The sequence below is a fragment of the Monodelphis domestica genome, chromosome 2 (assembly GCF_027887165.1).
Source record: "Monodelphis domestica isolate mMonDom1 chromosome 2, mMonDom1.pri, whole genome shotgun sequence".
Classification (NCBI taxonomy): domain Eukaryota; kingdom Metazoa; phylum Chordata; class Mammalia; order Didelphimorphia; family Didelphidae; genus Monodelphis; species Monodelphis domestica.
In genome coordinates this window covers 260,082,764-260,102,128 of record NC_077228.1, presented here as the reverse complement: position 1 = coordinate 260,102,128, position 19,365 = coordinate 260,082,764, and the positions used below count along the sequence as shown (strand labels likewise).

General features: G+C 42.7%; 1 protein-coding gene across 4 annotated transcripts in view; it reads right to left on the bottom strand.

Annotated features, from left to right (window-relative positions):
• Nucleotides 1–19,365, bottom strand: part of KIF1C (kinesin family member 1C) — a 37,415-nt gene that overhangs the window by 15,261 nt on the left and 2,789 nt on the right. Inside the window, exons 3-18 of one of the 4 annotated variants that reach the window (XM_056817719.1) lie at nucleotides 19,215–19,347; nucleotides 18,728–18,804; nucleotides 18,315–18,494; nucleotides 17,915–17,980; nucleotides 17,611–17,789; nucleotides 17,346–17,457; nucleotides 16,462–16,539; nucleotides 16,248–16,313; nucleotides 16,069–16,144; nucleotides 15,644–15,722; nucleotides 15,285–15,430; nucleotides 12,824–12,993; nucleotides 12,595–12,674; nucleotides 12,382–12,457; nucleotides 2,507–2,586; nucleotides 1,741–1,835 (exon numbers count right to left, since the gene is read on the bottom strand). In XM_056817719.1, the coding sequence (XP_056673697.1) occupies nucleotides 1,741–1,835; nucleotides 2,507–2,586; nucleotides 12,382–12,457; nucleotides 12,595–12,674; nucleotides 12,824–12,993; nucleotides 15,285–15,430; nucleotides 15,644–15,722; nucleotides 16,069–16,144; nucleotides 16,248–16,313; nucleotides 16,462–16,539; nucleotides 17,346–17,457; nucleotides 17,611–17,789; nucleotides 17,915–17,980; nucleotides 18,315–18,494; nucleotides 18,728–18,804; nucleotides 19,215–19,320 (1,666 nt within the window). In that variant the 5' untranslated portion in view covers nucleotides 19,321–19,347. Of the gene's footprint in view, nucleotides 1–1,740; nucleotides 1,836–2,506; nucleotides 2,587–12,381; nucleotides 12,458–12,594; nucleotides 12,675–12,823; nucleotides 13,027–15,284; nucleotides 15,431–15,643; nucleotides 15,723–16,068; nucleotides 16,145–16,247; nucleotides 16,314–16,461; nucleotides 16,540–17,345; nucleotides 17,458–17,610; nucleotides 17,790–17,914; nucleotides 17,981–18,314; nucleotides 18,495–18,727; nucleotides 18,805–19,210; nucleotides 19,348–19,365 lie in introns of all 4 variants that reach the window. The other 3 variants (XM_056817718.1, XM_056817720.1, XM_056817721.1) reach the window with 3 other exon arrangements.

The following is a 19,365-nucleotide window of genomic DNA, read 5'->3' as shown; positions in this document are numbered from 1 at the left end:
GGGGTTGGTTTAGAAGATGCCCAGTGTTTTGGCTACAGTGTGGGGTAGTGAAAAGAGCATACATTAGATTTGAAGAAATCAGAAGGACCTGAGTTTGAATCTTGGCACTAACTGTGTCCCATCTATAAAATGCAGAGGTTGCCTAGATAGGAAGTGTCAAATTTTCCTGGGCCATAAGAACTCAGATTCCTGGGCCTCAGAACTCCAGATTGAGGTTTGAATTGGATTAAAATGAAATTGAGGAATGTTTAGCAAAAATAAAACATACAATTCAATATAGGTGATGTGAATTTGTGGTTCTCCACATCAGATCTGTTTCTATTTGAGTTGAACACCACCTGCCAAGATGACACTGTGAAATCCTGTGATCCATGCTGATTCCTTTTTCTGAATTCCCCTACTACCTAACCACACCACTCAATTCACTACTTAGATATAACTTTGCACTCTTGCTTGCCCGTCTTTCATGTATTCATATGCTGCCCCTGGGCCACACTTGTATCCTAGTCTCCTGACCCAGCATCTCAGTGCTATGCTGGGTAAACAGAACTCAGCAAGTGATCTGTTAAATTCCAGCTCCGGAACAAACCACTTTAACTTGCTGGAGTGACCAAGATGACTCCCTGAGGCTGGCCATGAAGTGACCCAAAATGCAGGGAGAGGCACATGCTTTTCAGATTCTGACATTGTGGGGGTCTGCTTGGTTCCACTGTACTTATTAAAGGGGATGGGCAGGGCAGGAAAATCACTAGAAAGAGACAATGAGTTATAGAAAAGAAAAACAAGCACTAAGAAAATAGTAAAAAGAAATGTATCAAGCTACTGAACCCAAGCATGAATTTTATATAATGAACTATGGTCCAAATCAATTCCAGAAAAAAAAAAAAACGGAAACCTGGGTGACCATGTGTGTCCATCTCCCTTTAGCCCAAGGGCAGGGACAGGTGTCCTAAGGTCTGTATAGTTCTGGCACCCTCTCTGCTCTACTTTTCAAATTCATAGAACCTTTCTTAACTGGGCCTAACTGCATGTGGACCCATTTTCCCCAAAATCTATGACTGGTACTAGATACAAAACAACATCTGAACCAAAATAACCTTTTCCTTGATTCGAGGGCCTGGATGCTACAGCAACTCCCCAGAGCCTGTTTCTACAGAGAACAGGCCGATAGGCCTTTCTGAAGACTCAGGAATCACTCATGTTCGTGCTCTTCAGGTCTACAATTCCCCAAAGTCCTCACTGCTTACAGCTGCTCCTGAAGACTAAAATTCCCAGAAGTCTTTGCTGAAAAAGCAGAGAAGCAGATACTTCTGCTAAAACAAATGCATATTCCCAGAATAAACTCTATTACAGCTCTAGCCTGCAGAGGAGACTGAGGAAGTGACGATGGCTGGATGGCCATTTGCTCAGTCTGCTCCCTTACACCATTATTATTCAGACTCAGAGGATGTCAGAGAAACTGAAGAGACCACCTCGTCTAGCCTGATAATTTTACAGGTGCTCAAAGTAATCCACAGGTTAGTTGCAGACCTTGTACCATCTGCCAGTGGTCTTACCAGCAATGACCTTTGTACTGTAATACACTGATGTGTATCTCCCAAAGCATGTATCTGTGTCTCCTTCCTCAAGCCACCTGAAGCCTATGTCTTCTCCATTAAACATTTACGCCCACAGCACTGGCAAAGCCTCTGTATTCCCCGGTGCTCAGTATTCAATCACTCAGCTCTCCACCCCAGTTACCTTCTCCATCAGGTTGAGTGAGGCTCCGAAACACACAGTGCTTCTCTAAGATGAACTGCCCTGTCAGTTTTATGTCCACATCAACCTGGCCCACTCTGGGGAGAGGAAGAGGGGAAAATAGTAGGCATGTTATAGTGACAGATGAGAATCTTTGTAAATCCCAGAATCCCAGCTAGGGGAAAGTGGGACTTTAAGAGAAGATGAAATCCCTAGGTTGGTATTGGGACCTAGAGTCATCTCAAGTGGTGAGGTCTATTATACTCTCTCCCTTTCCCTTCTCTCCCACCCCAAAATTCTGACCATCTGTTCTCCATTTCAAGTGAACCAGATGAAAATTAGACTGGTTCCATCCCTTTGTTCTAATAATCGCTAGAATTTGGGTTAATTTTATGTGCATAAGTCTCAGCTGGTAGAACCTTTCTCACACATTTTTGGGACTCCCAAATCAACTAACCATGAAGGCATTTTGCTCAGGGACATTCAGTGAAGGGGTAGACCTCCAGCCTTATGTTCAATTGGATTTCTTCCAAAAGCCCTGAATAACAATGGTCACAGCCCCACAAACAGTGTAGGGAAGCAAAGTAAGCGGTTTTCTAGAGTACTTATAAGAGTGTGTGACCAGTAAGGGTCTCACTTTCCAAAGACAGGTGGTGTCTAAAATGGATCGCTTCTCAGGAAGTGGGGACAAAGGAAAACATCAAAATCTCATTTCTGCCAACCCAAAAGGTAGTTATCCCTGGAAACTAAGAATGGGTAGGATGGCTACCTGGTAATACCGTCTTTAATGTGATAGAGCAGACACTCTGACATCAGGGGATCTTCATTTAAGTTCACTAGATGAGGGGTCTGTAGGAAGGAAAGACAGAGTTATCAGGAAGAGAAAGGAGCCAGTCAGAGACTAACAAGGGATAAAAGGAAGGGAAAGCAGAACAAGATAATGAATAAAGGTCTCAAAAGTCACAAGAGCAATTAGAAAAGGCAATGAGATGAGTGCAAAGGGATGAGATAAAGAAGGTCAGAGATGGAAAGGGAGACTAGAATCAGAGCCTAGAAGAGAAGATAGCCACAAAGCACACACAATGTGAGCCCAGCCAATAACCAAACTGGAAGCCAGAGGGAAAGACTGAAGCTGTCTCCCTTGCCTGGTGAAGTCGGGGGACCCCAGCTCCTTTTGTGGAGGCTGGCCCTCCTCTTCCTCATGTCACCATACCAAAATCTCAACCTTGTATTACTGCCAGGTAAATGCCCAGAAAGGTGGGTGTCACCACTGATATCAAGACTTCTACCTTAGCAACTTTTCCTTTCTCCATCACTGGATCTAAGAAGGGGGTGGGGGGGGGGAGCTCTAGCTCTGGTCCCTCCCTCTTAGGAACTAGATTTGAAGGCCTCCCTCTCTGGAATTAATAGAGAGGTACCACCTACTCTGCCCTGAATCAAACCCTGTGAAAAAACCCTGTGCCTTCTATAACCTCTGAATATCTAAATGCCTGGTCTCTTGCTGCCAGATCCAAGGCATCAGCCACCAATCCTAGAGAGGAGTCAATTGCAATTTATACCCTCTATTGCCTGCCCCTTATAGGATAAAGCAAAGTGAGAATCTGGGAAGACCCTGGGGCTCTGATCACCAGAGATTTAAGTAAACATTAGACCTGCCTCAACTCTCTACCCCTTGATGTTTGACACAGAAAAGACTAACATTCTCCATCATTTCAGTACTGTGTAAGGTAGGAGGTCTACTTTACCATTCAGTATATAGCTATTAAATTTGTATTTCCTTCACTCCTAATCCCTCTGATTCAGTCATCTGCCACTGGGAAAATCTGATGTCCTTCAGGACATCACCTTGGTTCAATCTCTAATAAATTTTCCCTCATCTAAGACTTCTTTCTTTCACATTCTTCTCATCTTCTTACACTCTCAGAAATTTGGTTCCCTCCAAAAGACAAAGCATCCCAGCAGTGCTAGATCTTCCTATTCTGATGTATCGCTAACCCCAGTGGACAAGGAGTTAGCATCTTTTCATCTCAAAGCCACTTCTGGGTGCTCCCTCTACTGTCACTACTAAGCAGTCTCTCTTTTTTTGAGTCAACCTATACTACTATTATATTCCTATCTTCATCTGACACAGACATCCCTTCTATTAGCCCTCACCCTATAGTTAGAATTAAAAATTACACACTGCCTTTCAATCTCTTCTTTAATGTCTTACAAAATCCCAAACCCAGATTACATTCATGGTCTACCCCTAGCATCACATATGTAGAGCTGGAAGGGACTTTAACCTTACAGACCATTATGAGAAAGTGAGGTCCAGAGGTTAAGTGGCATGTCCAAAGTCACCCAGCAAGTACGGGGCAGAGGCAGGGAAGTCTGAAATCAGGTTCTCAGACTCCAAAACCAGGATTCTTGCCCCTGTGCCACAGACCAAATCCATTACCAAGTTAAACAGATACAGAACAATACATAATGTGTTTTATGATGATTATGTGGAAGAACACTAGCCCTCACTTTTACAAATATCAGGAAAGCCATTTTCTCAGCATGCCAGACCAAAGCTAGGAATGAGAAACTCTTATCAACTGTGCTATCAATTCTTAAAAGACATCTAAAATTGTCTTACGGATCATTCTTTCTGAAGGCCCAGTCAGCCTGGAGAGGACTCTTCTCTGCTTTGATTACTTTGGTTAGAAATCCCTTAAGATCTCTGGAGCTCATGTCTGACCAGAAGACTACTTATAGGGGAAACAAATGGTTTTATCAAAATAATTCTCCAGGGTATGCTAAAAGTTAAGGAACTATTGTTCTGTTTGAAGAATCAAAACTGGTCAGTGAACTTTCATCATAGTAACTGTAACTATGTTTTAATCTTATCATGGAATTGTGTCTTTGGGCAGATTACAAATTGCAACTCAAAGATAACTTCTATTATAAAGGGATTTACGAAAACCTGGAAAAAGTTGGCTTCTTTAGATTCCTTTTTCTTTAAGCAGATACTTAATAATAAGAATAATTAAATGAATTTACCTGTCTCTGGCAGCTTTTGTGCCTCAAATGAAGACTAGTGAATTTGTTTCTCCACAACTACAGTAAGTAAATTAAAACAACACTAAAAAAGAGATGAACTTGGGGGGCAGCATGGTGGACAGAGCACTGAGCTTAGAATCAGAAGAATCATCTTCATGAGTTCAAAACCTGCCTCAGATACTTATTAGCTATGTGATTCTAGGCAAGTTATTTAACCCTGTTATTTAACCTCAGTTCCTCATCTATGAACTGGAAAACGAAATGGCAAACCACTCCTCTATTTAAAAAAAAAAGGCAAATGGGAGAAAAAAAGACAAACTATCTGCAGTAACTAAGCTTGGCCCAAGAGAACAGCTGATAAAACACATTTCACTCTTCTCAAAAAAAAAGAGCAGGAAGAACCACTAGTACAGAATGTTACATTCTCTCATAAGCAGTTGTTTTTGTAGGTCTGTTTTATTTAGTTGTTTAGGAGTAAGAGTAGTCTATCAAAAACACAGTGTAAAAAACAAAAGGCATCAATAAATCTTTCAAAAGAGGAGAGAAAACCCTCCTTCTACCTGAATTTGTCATAACACAAACTTGCTTTTTTTAAAATCTCTTTTCTCTTTCACCATGGAAGTCTTAAAAGGGTCAACTAGACCTCTCCCCTTCTTCCTGCTTCTGGTTTCTGACCCCATTCTGGAACTGAAACACATTCCCTTGAGGGCTAAATCTCTTCGAGTCTACTTTTCTGTAACTTCTGACACCGATAACCACCTTCTCTCCTCTAATTCGTTTTCCACCACCTTTCAACCACTGCTGCCCTGCTTTCTAAACCTAAACTCTAGGGACCATGATCAGGAGAAACTAAGTGGCTCAGTTGCTGAAATCCCTGGAATCATGCTTCTTCAGAATAGCCACCAATCTTTCACTCTGTCATTTCCAAGGACCTCCCTCTTTGCTCACAATCTAGCACACAAAATATGCAAAGAGTATGCACATATAAGCAACATGCAGGATAAAAGGAAATAATAAAGAGAAGGCTATATAAAGAGAAGTAAAAGGGATCAGGAAAGGTTTCCTGTAGAAGGAAGGCTTTTAGTTGGGACTTAAAAAGGATGTCAGATGGATTGAGAACCAGGCCTAGAGACGGGAGGTCCTAGGTTCAAATCTGGCCTCAGTCACTTCCTAGCTGTGTGACCCTGGGCAAGTCACTTGATCCCATTGCCTAGCCCTTACCACTTTTCTGCCTTGGAGCCAATACACAGTATTGACTCTAAGACGGAAGGTAAGGGTTTAAAAAAAAAAAGGATGTCAGAATGCAGAGATGAGAGAGAGCATGGGAGGGCAGTCAAAATGCCCTAACTCAAGAAATACAGCATCTTGTTGAGGTTCAATCCAACCTTTTCCTTATATTAACATAGCAGCAATCTTAAATTAGGCTTTCATTGCCTCCTGTCTAGATGAATTTGTGGTTGTTTTTCAGTTGTCTTTGTGACCCCAATTGGAATTTTCTTGGCAAAGATGCCGGAGTGGTTTGCCATTTACTTTTCCAGATCATTTTACAGATGAGAAAACTGAGGCAAACACTGAGGTTAGGTGATTTGCTCAGGGTCACATGGCTTGTGTCTGAAGCCACATTTGAAGTCAGAAAGATGAACAGAAAACCAGACACTGTGCCACCTAGCTCTCCCATCTAGATGACTGCAATAATATAATTGGTCTCCTTGTTTCTAATCTCTCCTCTCTTCAACATATGAAACTTTCCCCTAATCTTTTTTTTTTTAACTATTACTTTCTATCTTAATACTAATTCTAAAAGAGAAAAGCAAGAAGGGATTGGCAAATGGGAATGAGTGACTTGCCCAGGATCACACAGCTAGGAAGTGTCTAAGGCCAGCTTTGAACCCAGGTCCTCTCTATTCCAGGCCTAGCACTTCATCTACCTACCTGTCCCACCTTCCCTGAATCCTCCCAGTTGTTAGCGATCACGATTTCCTCATACTCTCTCCTCATACCATCTGTGTATGTGATATATTCACCACTCCCCCTGTCCCCCAAGCTTGCTGAGGGCCAGGGTTGTCATTTTTCTCTTTGAATTATTATTTAATGTATATCATTTTTGTCTTAGCATTTAGGACAGACCCTGGCACATGGCAGAAGTTTAATATTTCTTAAACTGAATAATGAAATCTTACTTCATAATAGATTGAGATTATCAGTATGAACCACTTCATATAACATTTTCACTTTAAAATATCTATGTCTTATCTTATTCTTCCTTCCATTTTAAAAAGGAAACAATTTTCCTTTGCATCTCATTTCCAACCATTTGCATCACATTTCCATAATGCTTTAAGGTTTAGAAAGTGCTTTCCTCAATAGCCCTGTGAGGCACATATCATAAGTACTTATCCTCATTTCACAGAGGAACTCATAGGAGGGACTCATACTAGGAGGCTACTTGTTGTGTCCATAGTCATATGCTAGGAACCGAAGGTCATGCATGAATCATAGATTCTGAGCTTCAGAGGCTGTCCAATCCATCTCTCTCATTTTATGAGGAAATTGAGGTCTAGGGAAGCTAAGTGACTTGCCTAAGATCACAAAAGGAATAATTATAAGGGGTAGGACTTGAATCCAGGGTTCTTCCCACTACCCTATGCTACCCTCCTTTAATCTAGGTTGTAAGATCCAGTATTCCAACAGCTCTTCAGATTCTGGTTACTGCATGTACTAGACTGGCCCCTACTTCTCCTGGCCTTCATTCCTCAATTGAGCACTCACCCTAGTATATCACTCTCTCTTTAATAATCAAAAGAGGGGTAAGCAAATGTTTCTATCTTACCTCTTACAGAGGACTTCATCTGACTCCTTTCCCCCTTCCCCATCTAATTAGAATTCATCTAATTCTTCCGCCTATCATTCTTCTTTCATGTTTACTATCTTGACTACTGGTCTCCCATTCCCTTCCCATCTGCCTTAAGCCTCACTGCTGCCCTTCCATTTCTGCTATTGGAACAGCTCATTCAGAAATTAACAACTTCCTTTCTGCCAGTCCATGGCCATCTCTCAGGCCTTTTGCTCCTTGACCTCCATGGCACACTACGTTGTCGGCCACCCCATATTAAGAATGCCCCCTCCCTTGGGAAGGTTCTGGACTTGGTTCTTGTAGCTCTTTAAATCACTCTATTACTGAATAGATGGAGTGGCCACACTGTGACTGGAGTGCTGCACTTGAAATCAGGAAAGTCTGGATTCAAATCTCACTTTGGATACTAAGAAGCAGTGTGACCATAGGCAAACTGCCTAACTTCATTGAGTCATGATTTCCTCAAATGCCAAATAGGATAATGCCAGTACTACCTACCTCAGAAGGGTTGTTGTGAGGTTCAAATAAGATAATGTGTGTGAAGCACTTTGCAAACCTTTGAGTCAGTCAGTCAATATATATTTATTAAGAGCCTACTATGTGCCAGGCACTGTGCTAAGCACTGGGAATACAAAAAAAAAAAAAAAGGTAGTCCCTGCCCTCGAGGAGCTCACAATCTAATGGGGAGCCAATAAGCAAAAAGATCAATAGGAAATAATTTAAAAAGGGAAGGTACTAGAATGAAGAGGGGCTGGGAAATGTAGAGAAGGTAGGATTAGGACTTAAAAGAAACCAGTAGGTGTAGATTAAGAGGGTGAGTATTCCAAGCAGAGGGGCAGTCAGAGAAAATGCCAGGAGCCAAGATGGAGTGTCTAACTCTTTACAGAATAACCAGAAGGCCAGCATTACTGAAGAGTATGTTTCAGAAAGTGTTAGCTATTATCATTTCTGGTTTGCCTCAATCCTCCCTCCAGGTGATCTCTAATCCTATTTCTCTTGGCCTTTCATTCTTCTCCAGTTACTAACTTTGGAGAGTTCATTTATTACCATGAACCCAGTTACCACCTTAAATTTCTCTGTCTCTAGACCTAATTTTACCCTTAGCTGGGTTCCCTTTTCCAACTGCCTAAAGGATATCTCCACTCAAAAAGTTCCATTCTCATACCAAACCAAAGTTACCATCTTACTGCTCGATTTCCCAATACCCCAATTTCAGTAACACCACTCTGTCTCTCTGGTTACAAAATTTTGGAGTCATCTTTAAGTCTTCCTCTTATACAATCTGTCACCAAATTCTATTACATCGATGAAATTTCTCTTTTTTCAAAAATGTTTCCCCCTATTGATTTCTATTTTTTTAAACCCTTACCTACTGCCTGAGAATCAATACTAAATATCAATTCCAAGGAAGAAAAATGGTAAAAGCTAGCAATTGGGGTTAAGTGACTTGCCCAAGGTCACACAGCTAGGAAATATCTGAAGTCACATTTGCATCCAGGAACTCCCCTTTCCAGGTGGGGTTCTCTATCCACTGAGCCACCTAGTGGCTCCTACCTATCAAAATTTCCATTGCCATTACTTAAATCCAGGATCTTAGCACCTTATGCCTAGACCAATACAACAGACCCAAACACAGGCTTATTTTGAGTCTTGTTGCCATTCTTTATTCTTTCTACTCTCTCCTGCTAGGCTCATCTTCCTAAAACACAACTTAAAAAGTCTCAGAATTTCAAATTTGAAAGGGTCCCCTGTGGCCATCTAAATCCAACCCAAACTCAAAAGGAGTAGATACCAACAAATGGTCCTCTAGCCTCTATAGGAAGATCACCAGAGAAGGGTGCACCCTTTCCCTCTGAATGCAGCTAATTCCATTATGGGATAGTGATAATGTTAGTGCTATGCTGATATTCAGCATCAATTTGCTTCTTTGCAGTTTTTATGAATTGCTCCTGCCCCACTCATCCAGGGAACAGAACAAGTCTCATCCCATCCCATTTCAATTTCCTTCATGTCTTCATCATGTTCCTCACTCTCCTTAGAATCTACTTCTTATCCCTTATAACATAGAGCATGTGACCCATCAAGTTTAAACTGCTTAGCCTAGAATTCAAAGCCTTCTACTTCTACATGCACAACCTCAAACCCTCCAGTATGAAGCATGTTCCAAATTAGTTTATTCAAGGTTCCACACATAAACCAATTTCCATTCCAGTTTTAACATATGCTATTTCCCCAAGCTGGAATACTTTCAATTCAATCAAATGTACTTAATCAGTACCTACTAGAAGTATCTAATGTAAAGCCCCCTCCCCCCATTTTACAAACTATACAAATAGTGAAGCCTTACCTGACTATTCTGGTGTCAAGTAATCTTACCTTTCTCTGACTCCTATTACCCTCAGAATCAAGGCTCTATAATTTAGCACTTAAGTTTTAATGTTCATTAACCTTGTTTCCCCAAGAAGATTATAAATTCTTAAGGGCTGATTCCTTCACTATTGCCTTCAAAAACATAATCAAGTCTCCTTCATCTTTAAAAAACCTTCACTACACCGTACCATCCCCACAAACTATCATGTTCTATCTTTCCTCCTTTTCTCAGGCAAACTCTTAGAAAAAAGTTGCTTATAGTTGTTGCTTCCAAATTGTCTCCTTTCACATTCTCCTCAGTCTTCGCCCTTCACTTTTAGCCTGAATTTGACACTGCTGGTCTATTATTATACTTCTTCCTATACTTTCTTTTCTTTGGGTTTTTGTAACCTTGATTTCTCCTGATCCTCTACTTGTCTGACAGCTTCTTCTCAGTTTCTTTAGCCATCTCATCATTCCATAGCATGCACTCTGTGAATGTTCCCCAAAGTTCTCTTCTATTTTCTCTTTTCTTCTCACTCTATACCAAAAGACCTTAAACTGGGTCCTAGGAAACTTGGTTGTTTTTTTTTTTATATTTTGAAAAAAACTGTTAACTATATATGATTAGTTTTCTATGAATTTGATTTAATGCAATTAAAATGTTATTCATAGGGGCAGCTAGATGGCACAATGGATAGAGCACTAGGCTTAGAGTCAGGAGGACCTGGGTTCAAATCTAGCCTTAGACACTTCCTAGCCAACTCTGAGCAAGTCATTTAACCCCATTTGCCTAGCTCTTATCTTTCTGTCTTAAAATTGTCACTAAGACAGGAGGTAAAGGTTTTAAAATAATAAGAATAAAAACTATTCTGGGAGTCCATAGGCTTCACCAGACTAGCAAAGTTGTCTGTTCATGACTCAAAGAAGGGACTAAAGAACACCTTCTCTACAAGACTCCTCCTCTTAATAACCTCAACAATTCCCATGTATTTAATTATCATCTTTTTGTAGATGACTCACAGATACATCCAACCCCTGTCTCTCCTCTAAGGTTTGGTTCCACATCACAAACTGTCTATTAGACATTTGAAACTAGATGTCCCAAAGGCATCTTAAATTTGAGATGTCTAAAATTAGACTTTCTTACTTCTACTAAAGGCACCACTATCCCATATTCATAATTTCAATTTGCTCTCCCTCATCCCATATATCCCATCAGTTGTCATCCCACTATTTCTACTTCTACATCTCCCATCAAACACCTTCTCTTCACTCTGCGCTACCATCTTTAGTTCAGGCCTTCATTCTCATTCCCCTAGAGCTGTGTTGGCAAACCTATGGTGCCAGAGGAGGCTTCTCCCTTCCTCCTCTTCACAAACGCCTGAGGGCATTTCTCTCATCACTCACCTCTGCCCAGCAGCCCAATGGGAGCACTTCCTCCCTCCCTTGTCTGTGATTGGGGGGGTGGGGGGAAACCGACTCACATATGACATGAGGGTTGCAGTTTGGGCACTCAGACTCTAAAAGGTTTGCCATCACAGTCCTAGATTATTTCAAGTCTCCTAAGTGGACATCCCTCCCACAAGTCTCCAAGCAACATTCTACAGGCTGCTGCCTAACTTAATCCCAGTTCTGGCCATATGACTCCAATACTCATTCAATTCTGAGGGCTTCCTATTGCCTTGAGAATTAAAAACAAAAACAGTAGCATCAAAAAACCCACCTTGCTGTTAGCCTTTAAAACCCTACCTGACCTAGTTCAATCCCATCTCTCCAGTCTCACTGGACATTATATCTGTGCCTCTGCATTGCCTGCAATGTACTCCTTCATTACATTGGTTTCATACAGTCTCTTTCTTCCTTTAGGATGTAGCTCAAACACTATCTTCTTCAAAAAATAAAGGTCCTGATCACTGCACCTGTGCCACTTTACCCCTCCAACTCCCCACACCATAATTTGGGAGGAAAAACACTAGTAACTAGAGGGGGAGGGTGTCAGGCGATTATATAAATGTTTCTATGTGTAAATATACATATACATAAATAACTTGTCTTCTCCATTAGAATTGAATTCCTAGGAAGAGGTTTCTATCTTTGTCCTTGAAATCTCAGTTTCTTACACATAGTAGGTACTTTATAAATGTTTGCTGATTACTTGATTTAGAGCAGGGACTTCTGCATGCCTCTACAGAGCAGGGCACATAGGCAATACAAATCACCAAGGAGGGAAGTAAAAGATAGAGTTGGAAACCAAGAAAAACAGGAAGAAAAATTAGTGAGCTTGGAGGACAGATCACATGGGGAGACAACAGAATCAAATATAAAGATTCTCTCTGCTCACCATCCCTACCACCACTCCCCTCATTAGTTTACAGAGACTTCCCCTTGGACTCTTCACCTGGCCTCCTCACCTTCTTGGGGGAGAAGACACCCACAGTTCCCCCATCCTCTCGGACGGCCACACCCATCTCTGCCAGCAATGCTTCTCTGTGGGGAAGGAAAAGAGATGCTCAGGCTGCTTCCCCTTTGCTCCCCATGCTCATTCTCGATAGGGATAAATAACCCAACCCCTAGTTCTTCCCTTTCTGGACACCTAGATATCCACAAACCTCTTAAGCCCATACCTCTCCATTCTCAGAGCTTCCGTCTTTCGTAGCTTCTCCTCCCATGTTTCATTCAGTTCTGCAATGATCTTTTCTGTCTCCTGGGATCACAGACACAATGTGTTAGCATATTCCCTGACAAACACCTCCCACAGAGATCTCTTAAGCACACAAAACCCTGGCTCCCTCCCATTCCACAAAACCTTGGTACCCTCACCTCCTTCAACCAGTGGACTCCCAGGTTTCTCACCTGTAGTCTCTCCATGGCTTCCTCAGGCCCAATATGAGGCTCAGTATTGGAAGAGAATGATGACTCCAGCTCCCCATTATGAACTTGGGGACCCAAAGGTGAGTCTGGGCCAGGTGGGGATGAAAGAGCAGGCAAGCCAGTCCCAGAGCTTTCCTCCTCCAGTTTTGCAACTGGAACAGAGAAAGAAGCAAAAGAGGATGAGTCTGAAAAGACAGAAATATTTTGAAACACAAAGAAAATGATGTTTAGAACCAGAGAGTCTTAAGAGCTAGAAGAAAGTTTAGAAATCACCTAGTCCAGAGAAAGAATCCTTTATACAGCTGTTCATTAACACTTTCTAAATGCTACACAGCAGGGTTCAGATAAAAGAGATAGTCCCTGCCCTCCAAGAGCATTTAATTTACTGGAAATATACATGTACACAGATAAGTAAATACAAGAAAATTTGAGGAAAGAAAAAACACAAATTAGAAGAATGAGGCAACGTTTCAGGGTCAATGGAATCTGACTGGGTCTTGAAGGACAATAAAGATTCTGACAAAGAGGAGAATGGTTCACCTTCCAGGAATAGAGATGGTTCATGAAAATTCTTAGACATAAGAAATGGTATATTAAATTCAGGGAATAGTTAGTGGGCAAGTTTGGCTGCAATTAGAGAATATTAAGGAGTAATATGAAATATCAGGTCTAGAATAGATTGGCACCAGGTTATGGGAAGCTTTAAATGCCAGGCAGATGTATATATTACAACCTAAAAACCATAGGGAAACATTTAAAATTGTTTTTAACAGGAGAGTAACACAGTCAGACCTATGGTCAAATGGGGATGAAGAGGCAAGAGAGTGAAAGCAGAAAAACCAATTGGGGGTTATTTTAATAGTTTGGGCAAGTGGCGATAAGGGTCTAAAGTAGGGTAATAGCTATGCTGAGAGAGGAAAGGGGATGGAATAAAGGGAATATCACTAACACTTGTCAGCTTAATAAATATGAGTGAAGAATCACATCAAATGAGAAAAATTCTGATGTCCTCAATAAAACAGAAAATAGAAAAATCTGGAGTATGGGAAAGTTGGGAGTTGTGGGGTAAGGAAGAGAAATGATGTTCCTCCAACCCCACTTCAAGGACAGGAAATTCACTCTCATTTACATAGTTCAATCCATTCATGTTGGAATTAGCTCTATTATAAAAATTTTTTAATATAAGCCTAAATCTTCCTCCTTGTTAATATTCACCCATTGTGTTCTGCCCTCTGAAATAACAGGGAATAAAACCATTCTCACTGATACAAAGTCACCTTTCATGTTCTCAAAGGATAGATATGGGATTGATTATGGCAACAAGGTGGCATAATGGACAGGGTACTGAATCCATAAGTTGGGAAGACCCAGAGTTCAAATCTTATTTCTGACACTTAGCTGTGTGACTCAGATCATGTCACGTAACCACTGCCTGCCTCAGTTTTCCCACCTATAAAATGGGGGTGGTTGTGAGGATTAAATGAGATAATAATTATATGGCACTCTGCAAACCTTAAAGATGAACACTGGCTATTATTATTATTGTTAGTAACGTGGCTTGTGTAAAGGGCAAAACAATTCTGTATTCTCCTTAGTCTATTCTTTTAAACACATTCTAATTCATCAGCATCCTTTTAAAAATTATTCCCAAGGCTTGATCAATGACACATGTAAAATCCAGAGGAATTGAGTCAGCTACGGGAAGGTGATTGGGGAGGGCAGGGAAAGAACATGAATCTTGTAACCATGCAAAAATATACTAAATTAATTAAATAAAATTTTCCTAACATAAAATAAAAATAATTCCCAAAATAGAATGTGTTATTAGAGATGTGATCTGACCAGTACAGAGCATTTTAGGATTATAACCTTCCCATGATCTGAACTGTACACACTTCTGAAAATTCCCAGCTCTTTTTCTTAACAATTATTGCCAAGTCAAGTCTGCATTCTTATAAAAGTGATTTTTTAAAACTTATCTATAAGGGGCAGCTAAGTGGCCCAGTGGATAGAGAGCCTGAGCTGGAGATAGGTAGTCCTGAGTTTCCTAGCTGCATGAAACAGGCAAGTCATTTAACCCCAATTGCCTAGCCCTTATTGCTTTTCTGCCCTGGCACCAATACTAACATTGAAGGTAAGGGCTTTTAAAAAACCTCAAACTTAACTATTGAAATTCTATTTATCTTCATATTCTCTTTTTTTAAACCCTCACTTTCCATCTTAGTAATAACTCTAAGACAGAGGGCACCTGGTGCCAGCTTTATGAAGCCTTCTCCTAGGTCTTCATTATGGATATTGCATATAGTAAATATTACATACTCATTGAATTAAAATCATCCAAATACGTTTGCCAACATCAAGGAACAACCTAAACATACAGAGGTGAGGACTCTGGTGACATAAAGGATGGAACCCCAGTTCCCAACCACCTGTTCCCCTCTACCTCCCAGAGCAGACGCCGAGAGCCCCTGGGCCAGCAGCAAGTCACGGAGTCGGGCGACCTCCTCCTGTAGCTCTCTGATCAGTCGAGCATTGGGGTCCTCATTGATAACTGCATTACAGCGGATCTGCTTGGTGCGGTCTGCATATCTGGGGCAGGGAGGGAGGGTCAGGGTGGACTAGACTTCAGCCAGCTCCTATTTATTGGTCTGTTTGTCTCCATCTCTTCCAATCAATCAATACATTTAAAGGTGTAACAGGGGCACTACAGAGCCCTTAAATCAAGAATCTAAGAACTATCCCCCAAGTCTCTGGCTTCCCCTGCCTGTCCATCTGATGCCTTCAGTGTCCCCGAGTCCCAACCTGAGGGTGCTGAGTGTCTCTTCATAGTTGATATCTGCAGGGCTTAAAGCTGCAATCATTGCTGTGCGTGAATTTCCTCCTGGGAATAAAGGAGAGGAACCATTGAGACTTCAATAGGGGGGCATGCTGGCTGAAGGTACAGAGAGTTGCCTAGAGTTGAGGATCATGCAGTAAACCTAAGACCCACAGTGGGGCATGGAGAGTGGGAATTAAATAAAGAATTATGAGGTTAATATGAGGTCTTAGTTTCATGAGAGAATTGGGAAGTCCCAGGGAAGGTCATAGAGTAGTAAGGCAGGGAAAATGAATAAGTGGTTATAGGGACAGCAAAGAACCTAGTAGAGGGAATAATCGGGGGCATAATAAGCTCAACTATAGGGAGGAAGGAAGGGTAACAAAAAAAGATGAGGTGTAGGAGCTCTCACCTAAATTCTCCTTTAGCAGCCAGGTAAGTACAGAGTCCCTATAAGGAATGAAATCTGATTTCCTTTTCTTTGATTGCTAGGAACAAAAGGAAAGGGCAAGGCAAGATGAGATGAGAACCCTTCCTTGTCTTTCCTCCACTACATTTCCTCCTTCCCCCCAATACTGGTCCAGGTCTCACCATCTCTGCTAGAGCTGAGATCACTTTTCCTAATGTGGTCAGGGACTTATTTATATTGGCACCTTCCTGGAAGGGGAAGAGAAGAGTATGGGCAGTAAGATGACCCCTGAGTCACTCCTCCTCCCCCATCTTCTTCCTAGATCACCTCACACCACCCTGTCAGAAACCATTCTCTTCCCATGGACGTGCCCTACATCTCTAGGTGTCTTCTCACCTTCAGCCGCATGCCCCGGGCACCTGAAGAATCAGCACGTTCACTCCCAGCCAGATCAACCAAACTAATTTTACTGACCTGGAAATCAGAAGTTTTAAAAAGAGACGAGTGATGAATTAGGCTGGAGAAAAGAAAGGAGAGAAAAGCAAAGAGGATACATGATGGAACTGCCCAGCACAGAGGAAAGGGGTCTACAGGAATATTAATTTTGAAAGGAATGGTCAATACCAGAGGAAAGACATTAAGGTGATATTCTTTCTAATGAAATAGGTAAGGGAATTGTGGTATATGTTGGTGATGGAATACTATTGTGCTAAAAGGAATAATAAAGTGGAGGAATTCCATGGAGACTGGAACAACCTCCAGGAAGTGATGCAGAGCGGAAGGAGCAGAACCAGGAGAACATTGTACACAGAGGCTGATACACTGTGGTATAATGGAACATAATGGAATTCTCCATTAGTGGCAGTGTAATGTCCCTGAACAATCTGCAGGGATCTAGGAGAAAAACACTATCCATAAGCAGAGGACAAACTGTGGGAGTAGAAACACTGAGGAAAAGCAACTGCCTGACTACAGCGGTTGAGGGGACATGTCAGAGGAGACTCTAAACGAACACTGTAATACAAATACTAACAACATGGCAATGGGTTCGAATCAAGAACACATGTGATACCCAGTGGAATCACTTGTCGGCTATGGGGGGGGAGGAAAAGAAAATGATCTTTGTCTCTAATGAATAATGCTTGGAAATGATCAAATAAAATATTATTAAAAAAGAAATAGGTAAGGGAATTTCCCTGCCCTGAGAGAGAAAAGCAATGGGTCCTAGGTTCAAGGACAACAAATGATAGGAGACCCAAAGAGGAGACAGACAGTCCCACCTTCTCTGTGTCCAGTCCTGAGAACTGGTCATGGCAACGCTGGGTAAAGACAATGGTGAACACAGCGTGGGAACGGCTACTGGTCTCATTCATGTTGGTGGCTGCCACTGTCCTAGAGAAGGGGACAAGGGGGTATTGAGACCCAGGAATCCAGCCTAATCAGCCCTGGCCCTCTTCCTGGAATTCAAGTATTTAGAGCTTCAGGCCCAGACTTCCTCCCCTCCAGTGATATTCCCTTCAGGCACCCAGCCCTCCCACCCCTCACCGGGCCTTGTTGCCACAGTCCATTAGGTCAGCGATGTCAGCATAGGAGGTAACTGCCAGCTTGGACAGGTCCTGAACATAGGGGCCCAAGATGGGGTGCTCTCGCACCCGCAGTCCCCCCCTGCTCTTGGGGTTCAGAAGGTCCCGTACACGCTCACAATAGATCTCCATGTAGCTCACCTGGGACGGAGGGCACAGTGATCCATGTGTGTGGTTAGTTTCAACTTGCTTCTCTGTCCCACCTAACCCAGTTCTGAATCCCCCTAGGGACTCAGGCATTTAACTCCTCCAAGTCCCTTTCTCACCTCCACAGAGTAGGATAGCTGGGCATTCTGGTTTTCATTAACCCGGGAGAAAAGGTCCTCACAAAGCTGGAGAGGAAAAAGAGGAAATAAACAAAAAGCAAGGGTCAGACCTCCCCACCCCATTCTTATCACCACAAACTCCAACAAGAAAAAAATGGATGGTTTCCTCTCTCACCTAGCTGGTTCATGCTCTCCCTCCATGCTAAGCCCAAGTGCTTTCTAAACTCTCAGGAGACCCTTGAGACACAGCTCTACAATCCTCTAATCTTTACTCTCTTCCTTGACCCTGAAGCCTCTTCTTCCCTCCCCAACCCAGGTACCAGTGTCCTTTGCTATAGGCTTCCCTCAGGCACTCAGAGATCTCCCACCTAAGTTCCTGTTGGGCCTATGAGGGATGTACCTGGGGCACAATGCCCTGCTGCCCAGGCTCCTGCCGCCCCATCATGGTATAGGATTTTCCAGCGCCTGTCTGCCCATAAGCAAAGATGCAGACATTGTAGCCCTCGAAGGCATGAAGCAGCATCTCTTCTCCGATATCTTGATATACTTGAAGCTGAGATGCAAACTGAGGGTCCTCTGCCTGAAAGAATTAAGAATGAAGAAATAAGGTAGCAAGACAAGGAAGAGTTGAGAACCAGCTGTTTTGGTCTTCAGTTTTCAGGACTCAAGGTTCTTGGCACTCAATCCCTACTCCCCATCCAGGACCCCAAGAACCTACCCATGCGCAACTCCCCACCCTTCAGATCCTCAGCTTGTCCCTCCCCTGCAAGGTATCCTGTAAGCTACCCTCCCCTGCCAAAAAAGTAATCTCACCGAGGTGTGGGACCAATAGGAGTAGTCAAAGGTGAAGCTTTTGGGGGCATCCTTGCTCTGCTTGGGGTTGATGATGGCTAACAAAAGGAAACCAGGTAAGGACAGGACTGGGCTCCAAGCTCCCAGCCCCAGAACTACTCCCCATATAACCTCAGCCCAGATCAGGGAACCAGGAACCCTCTGCCCCAGTTCACAGCTCCCATTTAAGACTCCCCAACCCCCTCTAGTCACTAGAGCTAATTTTGGCTCCCTAAGACTTGCCTTCCCACTGAGCTGCCTCCCTGATTGGGCAATGAGGGCTTCAGGCCAACATTCCTCTCCCTCACCCCCCCCCATGGCTCAGAGAACACACAAGAATAAGGACTGTTCCCACCCCCACCCTGTGCTCACCTAAAACCCTCCCAGTGCCTCTAGTGAGCATGTCCAGTGTCCTCCAGCCTTCCCCCAATCCCAGAAATCCCTGTCAATGCCCCTGGGACTCACTCACAGGTGGTGTTGCCCTGCATGCTGACCACACACTTGGCATCATGGCTGCTCTCTCGGGCGTTAAAGGGTCGTACCCTCACAGCAACCTTCACTGAGGCACCTGCCATGGTCCTAGAGACTCCCACCCCACTCAGCTAGAAAAAGAGGGGGGG